The 23,113-nt window shown below is 42.2% G+C and overlaps 1 protein-coding gene across 1 annotated transcript in view; it reads right to left on the bottom strand.

Annotated features, from left to right (window-relative positions):
- The window catches only part of PPP1R14C (protein phosphatase 1 regulatory inhibitor subunit 14C), an 83,616-nt gene that overhangs the window by 6,859 nt on the left and 53,644 nt on the right, over nucleotides 1–23,113 (bottom strand). The window contains exons 2-3 of the mRNA XM_027604008.2: nucleotides 21,478–21,561; nucleotides 20,094–20,126 (exon numbers count right to left, since the gene is read on the bottom strand). Of these exons, the coding sequence (XP_027459809.1) occupies nucleotides 20,094–20,126; nucleotides 21,478–21,561 (117 nt within the window). The remainder of the gene's footprint in view (nucleotides 1–20,093; nucleotides 20,127–21,477; nucleotides 21,562–23,113) is intronic.

Here is a 23,113-nt window from a genome sequence, read left to right on the forward strand (position 1 = left end):
AGTTTTTTTGTTTTGCTTTGTTTGTATTGGCAAGTTGTATCTTTCAAGGCACTTGTCTATTTCATAGATGTTGTTGAATTTACTGGCACGAGGTTCATAACATCTGTAGAAACTGTAGTGATGTCACCTCTCTCATTCCTGACATTGGTAATTTGTCTCCTGTCTTTATTTCCACTTGGACTGGAAGTTTATCAATTGTATTGTTTATCAATTGTATTGTTCTTTTCAGAGAATGAGCTTTTGTTTCACTGATTTTCTTTATTGATTTTCTGTTTTATATTTCACTGATTTCTGCTTCCATCTTCATTATTTCCTTTCTTCATCTTACTCTGATTTTTTTTTTTAGGGTTCATTAGTTTATTTTATAACCTTGTATCAGAATCTCCTTGAAGATTTACTGCCCATATCATTTATAATGATTAAAGGTTTTTGCTTTAAAATAGAGAGCGATATATCTTAAGTTTTAGAAAACTGAAGTTAAACTTTCTAATTTTATAAATGCAATGAAATAACTTATCTTTGACCACCCTACCTCCTTCCTCCTATTCCCTTTCTTTCCATTCTTACTGCACTAATTACCTCATCTATCATTTTTAAAAATTTTTTTTATTGTTATGTTAATCACCATGCATTACATCATTAGTTTTGGATGTAGTGTTCCATGATTCATTGTTTGTGCATAACCCCCAGTGCTCCACGCAGAACGTGCCCTCTTTAATACCCATCACCAGGCTAACCCATCCCCCCACCCCTCTCCCCTCTAGAACCCTCAGTTTGTTTTTCAGAGTCCATCATCTCTCATGGTTGGTTTCCCCCTCCGATTTCCCCCCCTTCATTCTTCCCCTCCTGCTATCTTCTTTTTTTTTTTCTTAACATATATTGCATTATTTGTTTCAGAGGTACAGATCTGTGATTCAACAGTCTTGCACAATTCACAGCGCTCACCATAGCACATACCCTCCCCAGTGTCTATCACCCAGCCACCCCATCCCTCCCACCCCCCCCACCACTCCAGCAACCCTCAGTTTGTTTCCTGAGGTTAAGAATTCCTCATATCAGTAAGGTCATATGACACATGTCTTTCTCTGATTGACTCATTTCACTCAGCATAACACCCTTCAGTTCCATCCATGTCGTCGCAAATGGCAAGATCTCATTCCTTTTGATGGCTGCATGATATTCCACTGTGTATATATACCACATCTTCTTTATCCATTCATCTGTTGACGGACATCTTGGCTCTTTCCACAGTTTGGCTAGCGTGGACACTGCTGCTATAAACATCGGGGTGCACGTACCCCTTTGGATCCCTACATTTGTATCTTTGTGGTAAATACCCACATCTTACTCTGATTTTAATTTGTTCTTCTTTTCCTAGTTCCTAAGGTGGATTCTAAAGCCATTTATTTGAAACCTATTTCCCAATATAGATATTTCATGTTATATATATTCACCTCTAAGCACTGCTTTAGCTGCATCTCACAAATTTTGATATAATGGGTTTTCACTTCATTCATTTCAAAATAGTTCCTAATTTCACATTTGATTCCTTCTTTGGCCCAGGAGTTATTTAGGAATGTGTCATTTAGTTTCCAAATATTTGGGGATTTTCTAGACATCTTTCTGTTACTGATTTCTAACTTAGTTCCATTATTCAAAGAACGTACTTTGTATGACTTGAATCTTTTAAAATTTGAGATTTGCTTTGTGGCCCAGAATATGTCTATCTTGATAAATGTTCTGTGTGCATTTATAAAGAAACAGGCTAACTTCAAGCAGACCTTTTACCACTGCATTTATACGGCCTCCTGCCATGTGACTTGTACACATACAGAACACGCCAAAAGAAGGGATGAACAAAGTGGTTCCCCAGATGTAATATTTCCACAAGAAAATGATTCCCTAACCACAAAGGACATGAACTTTTGTGATACTCAAAAAAGGGCATTCATGACTCTTTTGACCTTTTAGTCCTCAGCTAAAAGGATGGGTGAGGATGGATGCAAACTCCCTGGTGGATGTGGGTTCTGTATTGGGAGCTGGCTCTGGTCATGCTCAATCTAAAGAAAACAAAGGGAATTAACATTTACTGAAGGCCTTCTCTGTGTAGCCTACTCATACGTATTACCATATTTAATCTAATGTAGTTTTATCATCTCCATTTTACAGATGAGAAAAATGGGTGCTCTAGTTCATTATAAGTCATTGTCCAAGGTCACAAAGCGAGTATTTGAATCCAGGTCTCTTGAAGCGAGTTGAGCTCAATAACTAGGTACCAGGCCCCCACCAGACTCTAGCCTACTTGCTGGGATGCAGAGGAAGGGAGAGGCCCTGCCTAAGAGGCCCAGGCCAGCAGGGAAGGAAGACAGAGAAATAGGCTCTGTCAACGTAAGACACGAGCCACAGTGCTAAGTGTGTACATGAGTGCCCCGTGGGCAGTTGGACAGTGCGCACCGGCCCTGCCCAGCCCCGGCCTGGGACTGTCCCTGCCTCTCCCACTCTGCCTCTCCCCATGGATGACAGGCTAAAAGAAGGTCATAATTCCAAGACACTTTGAAAGATAAGAAGCTCTGTGTCAATACAAGGAATCTAGAATCCAGCACCACTGCTCTGGGGTGACGGCCCAGCTTCCTCTCCCTCCCCCTCAATCCTTAAAGGTACCCCTTTTATTAGCTGAACATCTCTCTACCCTCTTTTATTAGCTGGTTCCCTAACATTTGAAATAGTATTTCAACGAACTGCCTGAATTTTAAAACGGCAAACAGACATTGCCCTGACCCACCATCTATTTTGTTGGGCCACCTCAGTGGCTCTTGTCCACATGCTCTTCCACATGCTCCCGAGATCCCAGGTCTGCAACTCGAGAGAGCCCCGCTTCGGGCTGCCGAGGGCCAGGCTGTGCTCAGCCGGGCAGGGCTCCAAACTGCAGCTGGACAGACCACCTCACACAGTGGCCTCTAACAAGATGGGGGCCCTGTGTCCCCAGGACCGTGAACTGTACGGTGACGCAAGAGGCACAGAGACAGAAGATAAAGACCTCGGGTTACAAACATAAGCGAGCCCTTTGAAACAAATGCCTAGAAAGATCTCAGACGGGTTCATTGCTATGTGGAGGGAGTCGCCCTCTGCACATAGAGCAGGAAGCAGTGTGGCCACATGGCTAAGCGATGGACTCGGGAACCAGGGGACTGGGTTCGAATCCTTGTGCACCGCTTAAGGGCTAATTATTTTCTCTATGCCTTAGTTTTCCTCACCATAACCTGAGAGCCCTCACGGTTGGTGTATTTAACAATTTAATGAATGAATAGCGGTGAGGGGCTTGGGAAGGTGCTTGTACCCCAGGGAGCGCCGTGTTAAGTGCTTGCTGCCATCTTCCTCCTCATCGTCGAGACGATGCTGATAAGAATCGTTCCAGTCCGGACAAATTCTAATCAAGAGCACTAAGGGAAATGTGGCCATCTCCTCCCACCCCCATCCCCCCACACACACACACCAGCACACACAGCCCTGTAGAAACGGTTGGACAACTGAGGCAGATGAGAAGTGGCATCCAGCAAGACAGAGGTGCCCAGCTCAGGGGCTGACGTCAGGCTGTGAGCAACACCAGCGTTTCCTGGAAGAAGCCGTCGGTGACCCCAGTCACGCGCGTGTTTCTCCCTCTGTGTCTGTTGGGTCCCCAGCTTCAGGCAACAAGGCTGTCATTGCTGAGAAAAGCCACACTAGCCTCTCTCATCCTGCCCGGGCTGGGGTCTCGGTTCCCACAGCACCTTCCTCCAAGATTCCTGCCTTTGACTGTCCTCCCTGAGGTCAAGGCCACGGCCGCTTCCACCCCTGCTGAGCCATTGCCACCGCTCGACCCCCTCTCCAAAAAGGCCGTAAAGGAGCATTTGCTCTTCACGTCATGAAGTGTTCAAAATGGACTTGAAAACACGCCTTCAGTGGCATTTCCCAACCACCTAGCTCCCTGTTGCACACACACACGCGCGCGCACATGCACACTCGGAGAGGCACATTCACACACACTCAGACACACATGCTCACAAACGTGCAGCAGTAAACATGCCACGTCCCACCTCCTTTAGCTCCTCCTTCTCCTCTGACCCTCTGAGTCTTTGACCAGGGCCTCTATCACACGGCAGGCGAAATCCTTACCCTTCCCTCCACCTAACTATTCTCCCTTAAAACAACAGAAAAACTTGCTTCTTAATAAACATCTTGCAGGGCGCCTGGGTGGCTCAGTCGGTTAAGCGTCTGCCTTCGGCTCAGGTCATGATCCCTGGGTCTTGGGATCGAGCCCCGTGTCCGGCTCCCTGCTCAGTGGGGAGCCTGCTTCTCCCTCTGCCTGTCCCTCTCCCTGCTCGTGCACTCTCTCTCTCTCTCAAATAAATAAATAAAATCTTTTAGAAAAATTAATAAACACCTTTCTAAATGACCCTGGGCCCCTACCCCTGACCTCAGTCCTGGGTACTATTTTTGTGTTGGAGAATGCTCTGCATTCACCTTTTCATCCATTAACTCACCCGGGGATGACTCTTTCCCACAGTGTGTACCTTTCTATTTTGTTTGGCATAGTACCATGCTCTCACGGGCGCTGAATTCCTGTCTGGGATTCAGACACAACTCATACTTATTGGGCACCCTCTATGTGACAAGCACTCTGGGCATTTTCATGTACTGTCTCATTTAATCATTGTAACTGTCTTGTAACGTAGGCCCAGAGAAGTTTAGAGGTTTGCCCAAGGTCACACAGCTACTGAATGGTCAGACCAAGATTCAAAGCCTACATTTCTATAAAGCCATAAGAAACCTGGACTCATTGCCTGGGAACAGATGGTACAATTCCCTCTCTTTGTAGCACGATATCCGGGGAGGACATCTTTTTTATTAAGCACCCAAGATGGGTAATTTTGGTCTAATTCCAAACCAAACTAAAATGACTTGAAATATGTATGATAAACACAGCAATCCTTTAATGTTTACATATGGGGAAGGGCTGACCAGATATGTAAAGGACTGTGTTTTACAGGTAAGCTCTGGGAATCTTTCTCCAGAGCACGAACCTTCCCTCCATTCTGCTCAAGCCTCTTCTCAATGCATAAATACCTCAGAAGCCCTAAGTTGCTGCCTTCTACTCTAGCTAACTTATAAATTAGAAAAGAAGAAAGAGGAAGAGGGTGGAGCAAAAAGGAGAGAAAGAGAGAAGGAGAAAAGGAAGAAGATAGGGAAGTGTTGCCTTTCTGCCCATTGAGACCCGGATTCTGCCCAGTCAGCTCTGACTCCTCAGGGCCCCCCACAGCCCCTGCCTCTGCCAAGCTCTCACCATCTGACACTGCTGAGGACAACTTTCTCTCTCCCCCTCTTCCTTCCTCCCTCCCTTCCTTCCTTTTTTTTCTTTCCTGCTTACTTGCTTGCTTTCAGTTATCAACTTTATTGAGGAATAATTTATGAACAATAAATGTGAGAGAGTTCCTGGACCCAATTCCAGTGTGTGGGGGTGGGGTGGGGGGGTGGCCATGCGCGCGCGTGCCCGCGCGCGTGCGTGCGTGCGTGAAGGCTTCCCCACATCCACAAGCAATTCTGACACCAGCAGAGTGTCCAAGAATTCAACTCACTTCCAACACTATCTACCTGGTGAGAGCATCAGAGTCCACAGGCAAAGGTTTCAGTCCCACTAGACAGCCCTCCACCTCAGACACCAATCCCAAGTCTAGGTTGTTACCTGTGCTTCGGACAGACTGGCTAGAACTCGGAGGTTCCCACGACCCCTGCCTTGGATTTGATTAATTTGCTAGAACTGCTCACAGAACTCAGGAAAACCCATTTACTCACGAGATTACCAATATATTACAAAGGATACGAATCAATGGCCAGATAAAGAAACACATAGGGTAAGGTCCTGAGCAAAAGAACTTCTGTTCTCGTGGAGCTTGGAGCCCAGCACCGTAGTACATGGATACATTCTGGCTCCCAAACATGGATGCTCTCCAAACCATCCTTTTAAAGTTTTCACAGAGGCTTCATTACTAGGCATGATTGATGAACTCACTGGCCATTGGTTTGAGCTCAAGCCCCTCTTCCATCTCTGGAAATCAGGGGGTGAAACTGAAAGTTTGAGCCTTATAGTTATGGTTGGCTCCCCTGGCCACCAGCCTCCACCCTTGGGTGCTTTGCAAAAATCACGTCATTAACATAAACCTGGTTGTGGTAGAAAGGGGCTTGTTACAAATAACAAGTCACCCATTTCACCTTTATGGCTCTGAAGCTTTTCAGGAACTGAGGACAAGAGCCCAGGTATTATAACAAAAGATGTTCCCGTTGCTCTTATGGCTCAGGAAATACTGAGGGTTTGGGGAGCTGTGAGTCAGGAACTGTGAATGAGGAGTAAATGCATCAGAAAAATATATTTTGGTCATCTGAATGACCAAATATATCTATTTCTTATAAATTACAGTATCACAAAACCACTTCTATTTAAAGGTCAGATCATTTCCATTGCTCCTCAAAATTCTCATCTCCCTTTATAGCTCATCCTCCCTCTGTCCGAGCCCAGTTTTCTGTCACTACAGGTTGCATTTTATGTAACTGGAATTATTCATCATGTACTCTTTTTGCCTGGCTTATTTCACTCCACTTAATGTTTCTGAGATTCACCAATATTGTTGTATCAGTTGTTTGGTCTTTTATATTGCTGACTAGTATTCCATTGTAAGGATGTATCACAACATGTTTATCCATTCACCTGCCAATGAACATTTAGGTTGTTTCAAGTGTTTAACCATGGTGACTAAAGCTACTATTAAGATACATATGCAAGTATTTCTGTGGTCATATTTTTTTTTTCCTTTGGGTAAATATCTAGCAGAGCCATGGGGCAGAGTTGTATAATGTATGTTTAATTTTGTATGAAACCCCCAAACAGTTTTCTAAAGTGGTTGTACCATTTTGCATTCCTGCCAGCAGGATATGAGAGTTCTAGCTGGTCCACATCCTCGCTAACACTTGGTGGTGTCAATCTTTTTAGTTTTAGCCATTCTAGTGGATGTGTATAGTGATAAGATACTATTTTTTTCTTTTCTTTTCTTTTCCTTCCTTCTCCTTCCCTCCCCCTTCCTTCCTTCCTTCTTTCCTTCCTTCCTTCTTCCTTTTCTTTCTCTTTCTTCCTTTCTTCCTTCCTTCCTTCCTTTCTTTTCAGAGCTTGCCCACTCTCCTCTACATTCTCTTTATAAGTTTCTGACTTCCTCCCCTCACTCCCCCTTGTTGGCCACTTACCTCTGCCCCCTGACCTGCTGATGGAATGTGGGCATTCTCCAAAGCTTGGTTTCCAGCCTCCTCAAGGCACTGTCTCTCAGTCAGCCATTTTCCTCATACTCTCAGGCCTCCTCTCTGTCTTCCCCCTTGAGATCCAGGCCTGCAATTCCCGTGGCTCCCAGAGGTCTCCACAGGGATGTTCCATGGGCACATCAGTCTCAAAATGACCAAAACCAAACTCACTGTTACCTATCCCTTCTTCAAACCTGTCCCTCACCCTGAGGAATTCACAGTTTTTATTACTGTGTCCTGAACAAACCATCATACAGATCTCATTTACCTCCAAATTAATCTTTAAGTTTAATGCAGTTCCAATCAAAATAGAAATATTGAAGAACAGGGAAGATACTTTGAATAAGAAAATTGTGGGTTCACCTGGCCCTGGCCAAGAACTGATTATAAAGCCCTGGCAAGGGGCACCTGGGTGGCTCAGTTGGTTAAGCATCAGCTCAGGTCGTGATCCCAGGGTCCTGGGATGGAGCCCTGCATCAGGCTCCCTGCTCAGTGGGGAGCCTGCTTCTCCCTCTGTCCCTCCACCCTTCACCCCTGCTCATACTCTTTCTCTCTCTCTCTCTCAAAAAAATAAATATTTAAAATAAAATAAATCAAATCCCTGTGACAGTGTGCAGTGATAGACAAACAGCCAGTTATGCATATTAGGAAAATTGGATATACAACACAAGATGATTACTTATCAGTGGGGCTAAGGACGGACTGATTGCATAATAAATGGTACTGGAACAATACAGCAAATGCAAAATTAGATCTTTATTTCACACCACACACAAAAATAAGTTCAAGATGGTTTAAACATCTGAGCATAAAAAATAAAAGTGAAAAGTTGTAGAACAATATATAAGAAGATTGTCTTTTTTTTTTTAAAGAGAGAGTTCAAGCTGTGGGAGGAGGGGCAGAAGGAGAGGGAGAGACTCTTAAGCAGGCTCCATGCCCAGCATAGAGCCCGACCCTGAGATCATGACCTGAGCCGAAATCAAGAGTCAGACACTCAACCAACTGAGCCACCCAGGCGCCCCAAGGAGACTGTCTTTAAGACACTGGAGTAGTGCAATCTTTCTTAGGCACACATCTTTTAAAAGCATAAGCCATAAAGGATGTCACGGATAAAACTGATTTCAATAAAAATGTAAAACTTCTGTACACAAAAGACAACACATGCAAAATAAGCTCCACGGTTTGTGAAATATATTTGCAACCTACATAAAGGTGGAAGGATTGTCATCCACAATATATAAACAACTCTTAAAAATCAATAAGAAAGACACAAACAAGTTGAGAGTAGACAAAGGATTTGAAATGGAAATCCCCAAAGAAGGAAACATGAACAACCAATAAGCACATGGAGGAAAAAAATGTGTTCAATCTTACTGGTAAGCAGTCAGGAAAAGGTATGTTAAAACAATGAGATCTCATCAGATTGGCAAAAATTTTACCGTTTGGAAAAACCATGTATGAGAACGATGAGGTTAAAAGAGAATTCTCAAATCCTGCTGGTGGGCATGCAAACTCATGCCAACATTGAAGAGCAATTTCATTTCTTGGTATATTCCTTGGAGAGACTTTGTACATGAGTCAGCAGATCAGGAGTTTTTACCACATCATTATTCATAATAATAAAAAAGTGGACACAGCCTAAATGAGTGTCAGCAGAAGAATGGATATGTACGTTAATGCATCGTAATGCAATACAGCAATGAAAATGAATGAACTAGAGCCTCCTATATCAGCAGGAGCAAATCTCAGAAATCTAATATTGGGCAATATTAGCAAGCTGAAGAAAATCTGCAAAACATTACTTCTATAGCTATAAAGCATGTAAGATAATCCACGTGCGTATCTGTCACTCCAACTTAGTGGCAAGAGCCCCATTCCTCTTTTCCTAGCATGGTGTGTGATATACAAGAGGTGCTCGGCAAAGCTTTACAAAGTAAAGGAATACATGCGTGGACTAATTAAATCACACAACTGTGGCAGTTAAATGAAGGAGCAGAGAGAGGAGACACTAGAATGTGCACTAATTCTGTGTGTGTGTGTGTGTGTGTGTGTGTGTGTGTGTGTGTGTTGAGGGGATTGTACAAAGTATCTATTGGCCCCAGCACTATGGAGAAATGTTCTAAAGGTTCTCCTTTAAGCACTGGAAAACTAGCCAACCTGGGGGAGTTGGGCAAGATGAGAAGGATTTGGGGAAGAGTGGAGCCTAGGGTGCCTGTGTGCACACATGGGTTCACACACACACACACACACACACACACACAAGCACACATGTACAGAGAGCTCAAAGAAACAACAGAAAGAAAAGAAACAGTTCCAGTGACCTCATAAACCTGACTCTATATAACAAGCAGCCACCTGATTTATGAGACTTCTAAGAAAGAGAAAAGCCGAACCATGTTTCTGAAGGGATCTGGCAGCAGCCGTGAAAACAGAAGGTCCTTCCTCGCTCTGGAGTTTCTGCCGTGTGGCACTGTTACTGGGCATGGTGTCCCAGCGGCACGTTCTGCTCTGAGCTCTCATCCCCCCATCCCTCCTGGGCCCTGTGGCTTTCAGCTTCCACCCCCTTCCCCCCTGCCCCGGCTGGGGCTAGAGGCGGCAGATGGACACTCATTCTGTAATTATCACCATGGCCAGGCGTCTGGGACCTTTCCCTTGTCACTCAAAGTGATTCATCTGTTACATTCATGGATGTACTGTGATGTTCTAACAAAGATGGCTCCACCGGAAAGCAGGAAAAGGAGAAACCACAGTATCTTGCAAATCACTGCTTTGTGCATAATTAAACCACACTTATATCATTCTTTCAAGCATTTAGAGTCATTTAAAAAGACAAATGGATATTATGTGGTAGCCCTTTAATTAGAAGTAGTTCCCCACAAAAGGACTTTTTGAAGGATATGCTTAAAACTGTTGCTCAATGCATGGTGTCGCCAATCACAATAATTGTGTAGATCATGCGAGCTCCCATAAAGGGCGTCCAGCGGAACCCTGAATGCTCAACCTGCTTTTCCAAAAAATATCATCCACCCCTGATGCAGAGTCCAGGGTGAAGTGACGAGAGAGACAGCAGGTGAAGATTCTGAAGGCTGGGATCCACGTGGCTCAGTGACTCCCCCATGTACTGTCCCCTCTTTGTCACCACAATCAATGTACCAGTCACTCCCCTTAAAATGCATATTCACAGGGGCCATCTGCTCCAGGTGCTGAGTCTCACTGCCCAATGACAGCAAAACCAAGTCAAATGACACAACTTTTACAGAGCTACCTGACACTTCCCAAAAGCCTGACATGCCTCCGAAGACATGGGGATCAGGCAAAGCGTGATCAGGGGGAGGGAAAGAAGAATTTCCAAGTCCGCTGAAGTTTAGATAGGCAAGGGTGATGGAAGGGTAGTACTTGCCTCTTTTAAAAGTGATGGCAACACCTGAGAACCGTTCCAAATGGCAAAATGTGCTCGCCCGAAGAACCAGCTAAGCATTTAAAAATCACACTGTAAATTTTTTTCAGCTTGCCTATCCAGGTCACATGGAAGGCCGAGCAGGCAGGCAGTGAGTCAGCACTGACAAACAGCTCTGGGGTGTCTCCGGCCCTGTGCCCCCCAGCCAGGATTTGCTCCCTGCCATCCTAGGCATCTGAGCACCACAAACGCCAATATCACTCACCAACGAATATTTAATTTTCCCCCTCTTTTTTGGAGGGTAGGGGGAGTGTTGTTTATCTTTAGAGAGGTTCATTTGCTTACAGTGCACGCCAGAACAGATCCTATTTTTCATTATCTGAAAAGAGGTTATGAATCTGTTACGGGTAAGGGTTTGTGCCTGCCGTCATTATAATCCCTGCTGCCAAAAGAAATTCCGGAAGGTCTTCTTAACTGCACCCTGGTTGTTTTCTTCTTTCCTTCCTTTAACTTAAAGCCACTTCACACTGTTTTGTCCATTTATTTTCTTGACTATTTGCCTTTAGAGATTAATTTGTTGTGCTGGTGAAAGCAGTCCCATTAATCTATTTTAGAGACTCAGACCACTGCTCTTAGACTAATTATTTTGTACCCAGATTCTAACCTTTATTTGTATGCAGCAGAACGGTTCACCTGCCCTCCCCATACTCAACCTCACCAGCATTCAATTCTTCCTTCACTTGCTAATAATTGGCTTCTCAGAACCCATGCACTTGCTATTCGGACAATGTAAAATAAAACCCACATAAACAATCCCACCACAATAAATGATCAGTGGAGTAAATCCAGCAAAATTATAATCTCTAACTTTATAATCACTAAGAAAAACTAAAGTAATTTTATCAAGGGCCCCATTATTGATGAGGGAGAATATTATTTGCTACAAATACCTAAATCTTGTTGAAATGAAATCTTACTGAATTTACAAGCTGTGAGATTTGTTTTTGATTATGACTCCCTTTGCTAAAGATCTAGAAATCCAAAAGTCATGTGTCAAATTGCCTTTAAATCGCATTTTCTTCTGTCCGGATTAAGTCAAAACCCAAGAAGAGAATGTGGAACTGTTTGTAATTAGGGCTGATCAGCTTTTAAAACATGATCATTCGTTCTGAATTTAATGAAAGAAGAAAAGGCCATAAAATCACAATCATTCAAAAATGCCAGTCACTTAAAGGTCCACTGTCCTTTAAAGCCTGTACCTCCTCTATCATGTGTTTTTAAAAAATAACCATCATTAATTACTGGGGGGAGGGGGGAAGCATCCAAAGCCAGACCTGTGTGGCTCTCCCTTATAATGGTATCTACCTCTTCTTTCCTTATGTCACTGTTATTGTCATCATCATCCCTCTTCTCATGGTCATCCTGCTTCTAAGAGTGTGCAGTAAAGAATTTCACCTTGCCCCAAAAGAGGTTTAGTCTTTGTCCTCAGTTCCTGGAGGCAAGCCCTAAGCCCTTGGAATGTCTTGCCTGATTAAAGTATCTTTGTTTACCCAGGGGCCCTGGGCCACGCTAGAGAGTCTAACAGTGTGATTTAGCTGGGGGGCTTTGGGTCATGTGATATCAGCTCAATATACCGAGGGACTGGCAACTGAAGTCAGCCACATGGGCAGTCAACCACGTCTATATGACCTACTCCCAGTAAAAACTCTGGGCATCAAGGCTCAGTTGAGCTTCCCTGGTTGGCAAGACTCTGCATACAGCGTCGCCCACCCTAGCTGAGAGAATCAACACTGTCCAGGACTCCACCAAGAGAGGACAGCTGGAGGCTCTGTGTTTGGAACTTTCCTGGACTCTGGCCCATGTATCCTTCCCTTGGCTGATTTTCATCTGTACCCTTTGACTGTGATAAAACGAAATTATGGATATAGAAATGCTCAGTGAGTGCCATGGGTCCTTCTAGCAACTTACCAAATATGAGTACGGTCTTGGTGACCCCTAAGCTTACAATTGCTGTTGAAAATGAGGATGGGCCTGTGGACTGTTCCCTAACTCTGCAAAGTGTGCTGAATAAAGACCAAAAGAGAAATGCAGAGTTTTGCTCTATGACTGCATGTCTTTGGCAAGCTTACCTAACCCTTCTGGGTTGCTGTCCTCAAGGAAGACAATCTTAACCAGATTTATAAATATTCCAAATGGGTGCTCGTGCTGACCTAGTAAGAATTCAGAGAAAGGCAGTAAGAGGTAGACAGAGCACAGAGGCGGACTCAAATATGGGTCCAAATGCTAGCTCAAGCCCCTCCTGGCTCCTTCTCCCTGGGCAGAGGAGGCCTGGTGCATGAAGAGCCCTAAGGAAAGTGTGTGAGCAACGGACGTACGGGGACCAAAATCCTTTTGCTACTTGGTAAAGTTACTCTTGTTTCTGGTTAATAAATCCCAGTCCTTCATTACTTACCTGCCTAATTATGCTAAAACATAATATAACGCTTTCCTAGCCAGCGGCTACCACCACTAGAATGTCATTTTCATTGATTCCAGGCTTTCTTTGGAAGCTCCCAATGCTCTCACTCTTCCGAAACCTTGCTCTGAAGGTGACAGCTTCCAACGGGTGTATTTCAACTCGTTAAGCCAGCATTCGAGCTCTCTTTCTCGTCCCAGCCCCACACTGCAGTCTTTTTTGAGGAAACCCCATGAGAGGCGGGAAGAAAAAAGGTTCCGCTGCATGGAGTCACTCTGAGCCATTTAAACGGAGTGAAATGGCTACTTCCTTGTCTTTCCCTAGCAAGTATGGATCCGCTCAAATCACATTCCAGTTAGGCAATTTGGTAACCAACGTGGAAAACCATGGGATAAGCAGACATCCTGGCATTTCTGTCTTTTTGTTCCTATTTTAATATCCTTTGAGCACTTAATTCTCACCGTAGTTAATTGTGAACTTAGGAAACACTGTTTTTTCAATGGACTCCCGGCTTCACTGCTTTATCTAAGTCCCTAGATTAGTTATAGGCACAAAGGTGTTCAATAAACATTTGTTGAGCAAATGAATAGAGAGAAGATAGCAAAATGCCAAGCCATGTCTCCTCTAGTCACACACGCAGGCTTTCCGTTTTATACATACCCAGTGTATCTTTTCTCTCCACTGCAATCAGCTCAGAACAGGAGCTCTGAGCACTACCGTTACTTCCATGTATACATAGCTGAACAATATTTTGCAGGACAGGTTAAAATGCTAAATGGAGCGAGACCGATGTGAGCAGGATGAGTTAACAATGGCCCCCACAAAAGTTGGTCAGAAAAGTGAGATGTGGTCACCATGACAGCATGGTGAAAGAAGGAGATCCTGCCTTCCTACCATCATCACGGGGAGGACAGAGCCCTCCTGCCTTTCCAAAACCACTGGTCAATTTCTACTGCAAACCATGATCAGACATCCATTTCCTGCACCATCATGTGTCCGTGACATTTCCGTGACCCAACAGATTACTGGGATCCAGAAATGCCTCTCACCACCTACTCACAGACTTAGTCATCCTGCATAAAACCCTGATGCATATCAACCTACAGGCTCTGATTGCTAAATGCACAGGAAAAAAATATGATGTTTATCAGAGAACAATGGCACAGCCATCATCAACTATAAAAAGAAATTTCTACAAGTCCATTGACCAGACTGACAACTCCCCTAACAGATGGTAAGACAGATGCCCTCAAGCCCATATTAAATGCATTTTCTGTCCACCATATCAGTACAATGGGAATGCTCCTATGTGACCCTAAGATCTGAAAACCATGCAAAGTAATAATGAGAAATAGGAAAAGAAGCTTCTCCCTAGCCCGGCTAGCTGGCTCCAACACCTCACCTCAAATTTCTATAATCCACCAGGCTGCCACTACTGATCATTCAAATCCAAATACTAGCCAAAATTAAATTCCTCCTTTTCTTCTTGCATTATATAGAAACATTATTTTTCTACATTTAAATCAGCTCTATTTTAATATCAGCTACATGAGAAATGTCATTTACTCAAGGGGAAAAAATTAAAACACCATTCTTACTAATCAGTCACAAATACATTAGTGTGGTGACCACAATTATACTGCTATGTTTTGAAAGGTCCAAGTCAGAAAAGATTTGCACATCCGGAGTCCACAGCTAGGAATCTGAATCAAAATGAGAAAATACAAGTTCTTTTCTGATTAGCCAGGCTCGCACATAAAATGAAACCATGGACCCAAATCACCTGACACACAAAAAAACATTCACTTCTGTGAAATTAGCAAATTCTTTAAAGTACACTCTTCAAATTGAATAATTCAAGAATATCATTATTGGCAAACTGGGGCATTTTGCATATTTAATATGTAATGGAGAAGTACTACCTTCTATAGAACCAGATTCGACTAGCATGTGTCAAGCTTTATGCTATGTGCTTTTGTGCATATCCTGACTTGTCCAATTATTAATTATATCACCTTAGACAAATGACATAGCCCTTCTATGTCTCAAATTCCTGATAATAATAGTGTCATCGCACAGTTTTTTTGTGAAGAAGAAATAAGTTAATATATGTGATGTACTTAGATCGGTCCCTGACATGTGCTTAGTAATTATTTAGCTATTATTATTATTATTATTATTACTATCTCTAAAATTATCAGTGCAAACAATTGTTACTAAAACCCAGAGAGGTGGTTATTACCTCCATTTTATAGAGGAGGAAATGGAGGCTCAGAGAGGTTGAGAAAATCGCTGAAAGTCACACATACGTAGTGCCGGTGCTCACATAAAATTCTTGTCTTAGGTGGTGCCTGGGTGGCTCAGTCAGTTGAGCATCTGACTCTTGATTTTGACTCATGTCATGATCTCAAGGTCCTGGGATCAAGCCCTGGGTGGGGTTCCATGCTCATCAGGGAGTCTGCTTGAGGATTTTTCTCCCTCTCCCCCTTCCCCACTCGCATGTGCACTCTCTCTTTCTCTCTCTCAAATAAATAAATTTTTTAAAAAAAGACTCTTGTCTTAAAGTCCAGTCTTCCCATCACCTACACCCACCTCAGCAAGACTATAAATAAATGTCCCTGATTCAGCAAAGATGCCTTCTTTACATTTGTAACTTCAAAGTGACATAAAATTGTATGCAAAATCCTTCGATCAGAAAATAGCACCTTCAGAGAGGACTACTCTAAAAAGAACATCGTTACTTGGTAGGCACTTATTTGAGATAGAACAAAGTCCTTTAATGTCCTAAATGTCTTTCTAAGTCAAGTAGCTTAGGAAGCCAGGCAGGGGGAAAGAATGAGCACAAGATGAGATGTCTGAAACTTGGGGTTGAGTCCTCCCTTTGCTCACTGCTGTGAGATCATAGACAAGATAACCTAACTTTCTTCTTCAAGTCATGATTGTGAGGATTAAATAAGATAGTGCTTGTTACTGTGATGCGAACTCTAGAGCTTCGGAAAAATAATAAGCTATGATTTTTATCATCATAACCCAACTGCCAGCCTTTTCTGAAATGACCCCTTTAATGGATGAATGAACTTGACTGAAATTCCTTAGCATTTTTCACCATTTCCATTTCTAGAAACCATGAGCTAAAGAACACAGAGATGTTCACATGTAAACACCTTTCCTTCTTTCCTCCTTTGGAACTCCAAAGAGTATTCAAATATTACATCTTTCATCTTTTAAACCTCCTTATAAAAACCAGATGAGGAATACTTTTGTTCTGGGGGAAGCAAGACTCACCATTTTCACTCGACTGCATGGCTGTTAACAAGTATGAATGTTTTGCTTCCTAGATACTGAAACAACTGGAAGAGAATAGGGCTCGTGAAAGTCCAACCTTTCTTACCTAAATACCAGAACATGAACTGTCCCACTAGGAGGAGAAGCGAAGAAGAAGGGAATGATTAAGTGAGTAAATGGCATGTCTACACCTACCAGTCTGGATCTACTCTCGGCAGCAACCCGCCTACCCCCACGGCACACGTGAATTCTATCACCTTTCTTGACTATTTTACTATTCTTGTTTAACCTTTCACAACACTATAACTCTCCAGATATCTAATTAATTTAACTCTTTTTTGGAAAAGATTTTATATATTTATTTGAGGGAGAGGGGGAGAGCAGCAGAGGGAGAGGGAGAAGCAGACTCCCCGCCGAGCAGGGAGCCCAACACAGGGTTCGATCCCAGGACCCCGGGATCATGACCTGAGCCGAAGGCAGACGCTTAACCGACTGAGCCACCCAGGCGCCCCTAATTAATTTAACTCTTATATTAATTCCCCAGATAACTGTAAATAAGTTCTTTTCCCAAAAAACCTAATGGTGAGGTCTCCTGCCCCCACCCTGTCCTGTTTCCAGAAAGCCTCTAATCAAACTATTAACTCCTCAAGGAGTTCAGACGGTCAAACTCTTAAGAAAACAAAAACAAAACCCAAATCTTTTCTGTAAAAAGATGTCCAAATAGCAACATTTTGAGTGGGGACCACTTCCTACACACAGACACACACACACATACACAGACACACAGACACAGACACACAGACACACACACACACACAGACACACAGACACACAGACACACACAGACACACACACACACAGACATACACAGACACACACAGACATACACAGACACAGACACACACACACACACACACACACACACACACACACACACACACCACCAAAAAAAAATTTGGTTTGCAACCTGGTCATCCATGGTGAGACCCACCAATAGACAAGATGCGCTCACTTTACACAGATTCAATCAGTTCACTGGCTCTTAACACTCATGGACACACTGCCAAAAAATCAGCAAAGACAGATGAAAACAGAAAGAAAAAAAGTGAGATTCAGAGAAAACAGAGACAATGCAGAGAGCAAAAAAGTCTTAAAAACAAAAACAAAGAAACTAAACATTTGATTAATATCCTCAAAGAGAAAAAAATTATAAAATGTGTCCATAAAAGAAGAAGAAACAGTAAAGCAAAATAGTGAACAGAGATCAAGAGGGTGCTCTTAACTATTAAAAAAAAAAAAACAGATGAAATTTTAAAATATCAATAAAAGGGCTAGAAAATAAAGTCAGAAATCTTTCAGTAAGCAGAACAAAAAATCAAAAAATCAAGGGACAACAAAAGGAAATAGATAAGAAATTAGAGGCTCCATCTAAAAGATGTAACATCTAAGTTACAGGAGAGCCAGTATTATAGAATACTGAGGAAGAAACTGATAAAAAATCATAATAAATAAATAATTTTTTTAAGAATTGAAATACATATATCTTCAGACTAAAAGAGTCTGCAAAGTATCCAGCACATGATAAAAAAAAAAAAGGACCCACACTGAGGCATCTCACTGTAAAATTTCAAAGTGTGGCGATAATCCTAAAGTTAATTGAGGGGGGAAAATAGGTCACATACAAAGCTCTGAGAATGGAAGTGGTATCAGACTTTTTAATATGAGAAATGACAAAATAGGATAATGCCTTAAAATTGAGTTCTAATAATAAATTTTATCCCAGAATTCTATATCATCAAAACTATTAATCAAGATACATTTTCATTCATAAAAAGATTCAAAACATTTACCTTCTATGCATCTTTTCCCAAAAAGCTACTGGAGGATGTACTCCCACAAAAATGAGGAAGACTGGGATTTGAGAAACAAAGCATCTAACAGGACAACAGTGAACAGAAATCTTATTACAGTAGCTACTCAAGAGACTCAGAGAATAACTTCTCCAGATTGTTGCACAGGGGCACCAGGAGGAAAGTCTGAGGTGGGGGCATAGTAATGACAGGTTTGAATATACAGAAAAGATACTACATGTTTGACAAAGATACTGGAGAGTTCAACAGAAAATAGCAATAGGTACTAGACAAAAATAAAAGACAGGAAACTATCAATTCCAGGAAAAACAAAGAGCTATACAGAAAAGGAGACATGGTCATATTTCACTGTTTGGCTTAGCAGTGAAAAGTATCTGTTTAAATAATAATACTATAAACCTTGACCACTGATTCAACAAAATTCTGGTCAATAACTTTATTAAGGGGATGGAGGGAAATGAATAATGTGGAAAGTGAGAGACCTATCATATTTCCCTTTAAGCCAATAAATGAAAAAAATAAATAAATAGCAATTGCATATTTAGGAATACAAGAGTAAATAGTAGGAAAACAGCCAAAAGTATTGATGTATAAAACTATTTGAATATAAAATATAAATATAAAATATATACCTTTAGGAAGAGGGACTGAAGAATGGGAAAGGCAATGTTACTTTTCCTTTATAAGCCTAGCTGTATTTTTGGCTTTCAAAACTATGCATATATACTACATTAATTTAAAAATATATTTAGTACTTTATAATTTTAAAATTAGAATTAAAAATCTCTACGACTGCAAGATGCAATCAGCATAAAGGAATACTGGAGACTATAAGAATAAAGCTCAAATAAGTAAGTGGTCTCAAGCCAAATGATCACAAAACACCCTAGTCATTTTAATCCTACACACTCTTGTGGAAGTATGCTTTCTTCTCACTTTGTCATTATATCACTTCAAAAAATCAGAAGTCCTATCACCATTGCTTTGATGTTGCAAAAAACATCTGATGGATCTTCTCATTTCTCTGATTTATCACAGGAACAAATGAAAAGGACTTCCTTTACCAATCTTTTCATAACTGATCAAATCCTTAATTTCTATACCATGCTTTCACTCTTTGGAATATACCTTAAATGCTTTGGTCTAATCAAACGAATGCCCACTGTTTTTTATACTAATATTTATCTACTTGATGATAAACACACAAACAAAGCGTAAGATTTCTTCTTCCAATAAAGACAATTCTTCTGAATGACAGATTTCACCTTAAGCTTCTTAAAAATGCATATCTATATACTAAAAGAATGTATTCTCCAGTTATAAACCTAACACTTTTGCTAAAATGATTCCAAACCCTCTCACAATTACCTTTGAATTTGGCTTTTAGGGATAATTGGGTGATGGTCATTAAGGAGGGCACTTGTTATAATGGGTGTTATATGCAGCTGATGAATCACTAAATTCTACCCCTGAAACTAATAATACAGTATATGCTAACTAAATTGAATTTAAATAAAGAATTAAAAAACAAAAGACAAGCAACACACCCAATTCCATTAGTTTTAAGTCTTCCTGAACCAGATATGCTTGGGCATTCATTTAAGGAAGTTAATACTAGTCAAGCATGCACTTCACTTATGGATAATAATCACTACTTAGTATATACATAACCAAACCATGTATTGTTGTTTGGCTTTAAAAATACACAAATTGGCTTAATAAAAATGAATTCAAACACGGCATTTAGGAAAAGCGATTTCTTTACCTCTGTTGGTTTGTAGCAGTCTACAAGAGCTTCCTAGAATGAAATACACAGAAGGTAAGTTTGATTATTTGAAAATTCAGTATCAATTAAAAATCATTTTATCTTCATGGTGTTATTCTACACATGGTAAATCCAGATTTCATATCAACAGTCTAGAATCGCACTTTATTTCAGCATCCATTGGGTCATCTTGAAGATATCAAAAGTTGTACCTTCCTAGGTACGAGTTCAGAACACACGTGCGCCTTCCCTTTGGCCTACAAACTGGTTAATAATAAACTGCATATGCTTAAGTTGAGACAGCCTGTGGGAAATGGTAATAATCACCCCTGACATGGAAAGCCAGGGGCCTGGCTGCAATCCAACCACAAACCACCTTGTCACACTTCTGCAGGCCTCAGTGTCCCCACCTGGAAACCAAAGTGGATGGCCTAAATAGCTAAAGCCCCTTTGAAGTTCTCAATTTTAAAAAACCTTTTATATGTCATTCCGTTTTCTACAGATCTGGTGCCTGCTTTATTGTTTTTTAACTTTTGTAACTAGATGCTATCATGTCCCGACTAAATTTACGAACAAGAAATAATCATTAAGCTGAGACTGTTCACCACATGAGGGACACAAGTAATTATTAACACACTGAACACATTAATACATTAAAACGTGCCCTTTAATTGCCCTTAGAGATCACTTGCCACTGGTGGTGACCGACAGCCATTAACAGTAATTATCAGTGAACATTAAGAACAATGACAGGTCAGAAGCTAATTGGTTTTAGAAACTCCCGAATGCAAATTTTAAAATGATAGATTTGACCTCCTGTGAGAAAGGAAATAAATGTCGTATTGCTTTGGACTGAGGAAACAGGAGACAGCTCAACACCCACTGTTGTACTAGAAGCCTACCAGGTGAGCATACTCTAATAATATGTCTTTTAGTAGGCTGTAAACGATCTTCTCTAGAAACGGATTCCATGGGTGATAATAATCCACAACCGTGAGACCAGAGTCCTGGGCTTGGGTACTCTGGGTCTGGCTCAGCATCTCTTCCTCTCACATAACTGTGGGGCATCGCTTCCTTTCTTGGCAAATGGACTTCTGGAAGCAGAACTGGCTCTTCCTCCAAGAAAATGTAGCTACGGAAGCTCATACCCGGTAGGTGGTTTGAGAACTGACCCGGCAGATTCAAGACCTGCTTTACCATCAGAGACACAGTACAGGGGGACAGATACCTAGCACCCCACTGCTTTCCTCTCAGCAAACTGCCATTGCTCGAGTCCTGGTGCCAACACCACCCTAGGGCAGGATCAGTGTATGCCAGGTTCTGGAGACCCAAGCCAATTCAAGCATCCAAGACGGGCAAGGTCTAGATTTTGAAAGCTGCTTACCCGTAATTTTAAAGCTCTCTCTTCTTCACTGTCTGCATCAAGAAGATCATCAATGTCAATTTCTACTTCTGGCATTTCTTCTTCCTGGGGGGAGCAAATAGAAAGGCATTCTATTCAGTGAGAAACTACATTGCACCAAACCAATATAGTTAACTTAAATAAATAACTAGATCATTAACGAAGGGGGGGTCAGCAATTGGGGGGGAGGCGAGACCAAAAGGCAGAGAAGGGGAGGAAGTAGGAGGAGGGGAGAGAGAGGGGAGAAAGGAGAAGCCGGAAGAAAAGGGGAGAAAAGGGGCTAAGTGGAAAGAAGGAGGGGAAAAGGGAGGGAGGGGAGAGAGGGAGCAAAGAAGATTTAAGAGTTACGGAGCAGTAGAAAGTAATATTTCAAAGATGACAACTTCCTACGTTCTGGTAGAAAACTACAATTACGAGGATAGCATGGGACTCAGCAGATTACAGAAAGAGCAGTGAGAGTCACGGTTTCTTACCCAACATCTACCCTTTGCTTGGTGGCTACCTGATCTTTATTCCAGGTCCGCATCTCCCTTCACAGCTCTGGGTCTGGGGGGAATCTGATTCCGCAGATTTCTGAGGCATGGTGCTTGGGTCAGGATCACCCAGCTCCAACTAGTGACTCCAGAGAGGCCAGGAAATCCAACTGAGACCCGTGGGGGTGCTGGGAAAAGATGCTCTTTCCACAAGAAGCATCCCTGCTCGCTCCTTCTAAACTGAAAGTGGAAACGGGAAGCTCTTAGCCATAAATTACTGGCAGCCATCCTGCAACTACAAAGGGAGTGATCCTCATTCATGGTGGGCAGAGCAAGGAGAAATAAGAACCCAGGGTCCTGGACAAGTCACTGAGTCACTGAGTCAAACCACCTCTGAAGCCCGCCTACCTTTAAGTAAATCCCTATTCCTATTTCAGCCAACGTGAGGGAAGTGTAATATTCCTGCAACCAAAGACATCCAATCCAGAATAGAGGGCAAGAAAGTCCAGCTGGAATGTGGTGAAAGACATCCCCAATTTGGAATCTGTACTTTCTACCCCAGAGTAGGTCTTTGCTACCTCTTATTTCCGTTGTCTGATCTGCGCCATTCTGAGAACACTGAAATATAATCGCATTTAGGAAAGTGCTGCGATTTTGCATGTCACCTTCCCAGTAGGAGTCACCTCCTCCTCAGCTCCTCCCTGTCACAGGGATGTGTCTGCCGAAGCTAGAGAGAGAGAGACCTTTATGAAGGACATCTGGGCTTAGCCACCTGGTGCTGGCTGCATCACCTGGTCTTCAAGAGCAAGGCTTACTTCCTGAGTATCTCCTTTCTAGTAAAATGCATTTACTAATAGCGCTCTACCATTCTTTTTTTTCTATTCCAATACAAAAGAGGACCCAAGCATTTGGAGGAAACTAAGGAATATGATACACTGCTGTGAAATGATAAATGTATATATTGGTCTCGACCCCTGGTTCCTGGCACAGAGCTCCTAAAACCCTTATGAATCGGGGTGCCAACATTTGTTCTAACATTTAGTGTCTGACCTCAGTTCCTGACATAGAGCTCCTAAATCCCTTAGAATTTCCTGGCTGGTAAGAACATCTTGAGTCCTAATGAGGTGACTCTTGGTAGGCTCCTG

This window comes from Zalophus californianus, chromosome 7 (assembly GCF_009762305.2).
Source record: "Zalophus californianus isolate mZalCal1 chromosome 7, mZalCal1.pri.v2, whole genome shotgun sequence".
NCBI lineage: Eukaryota > Metazoa > Chordata > Mammalia > Carnivora > Otariidae > Zalophus > Zalophus californianus.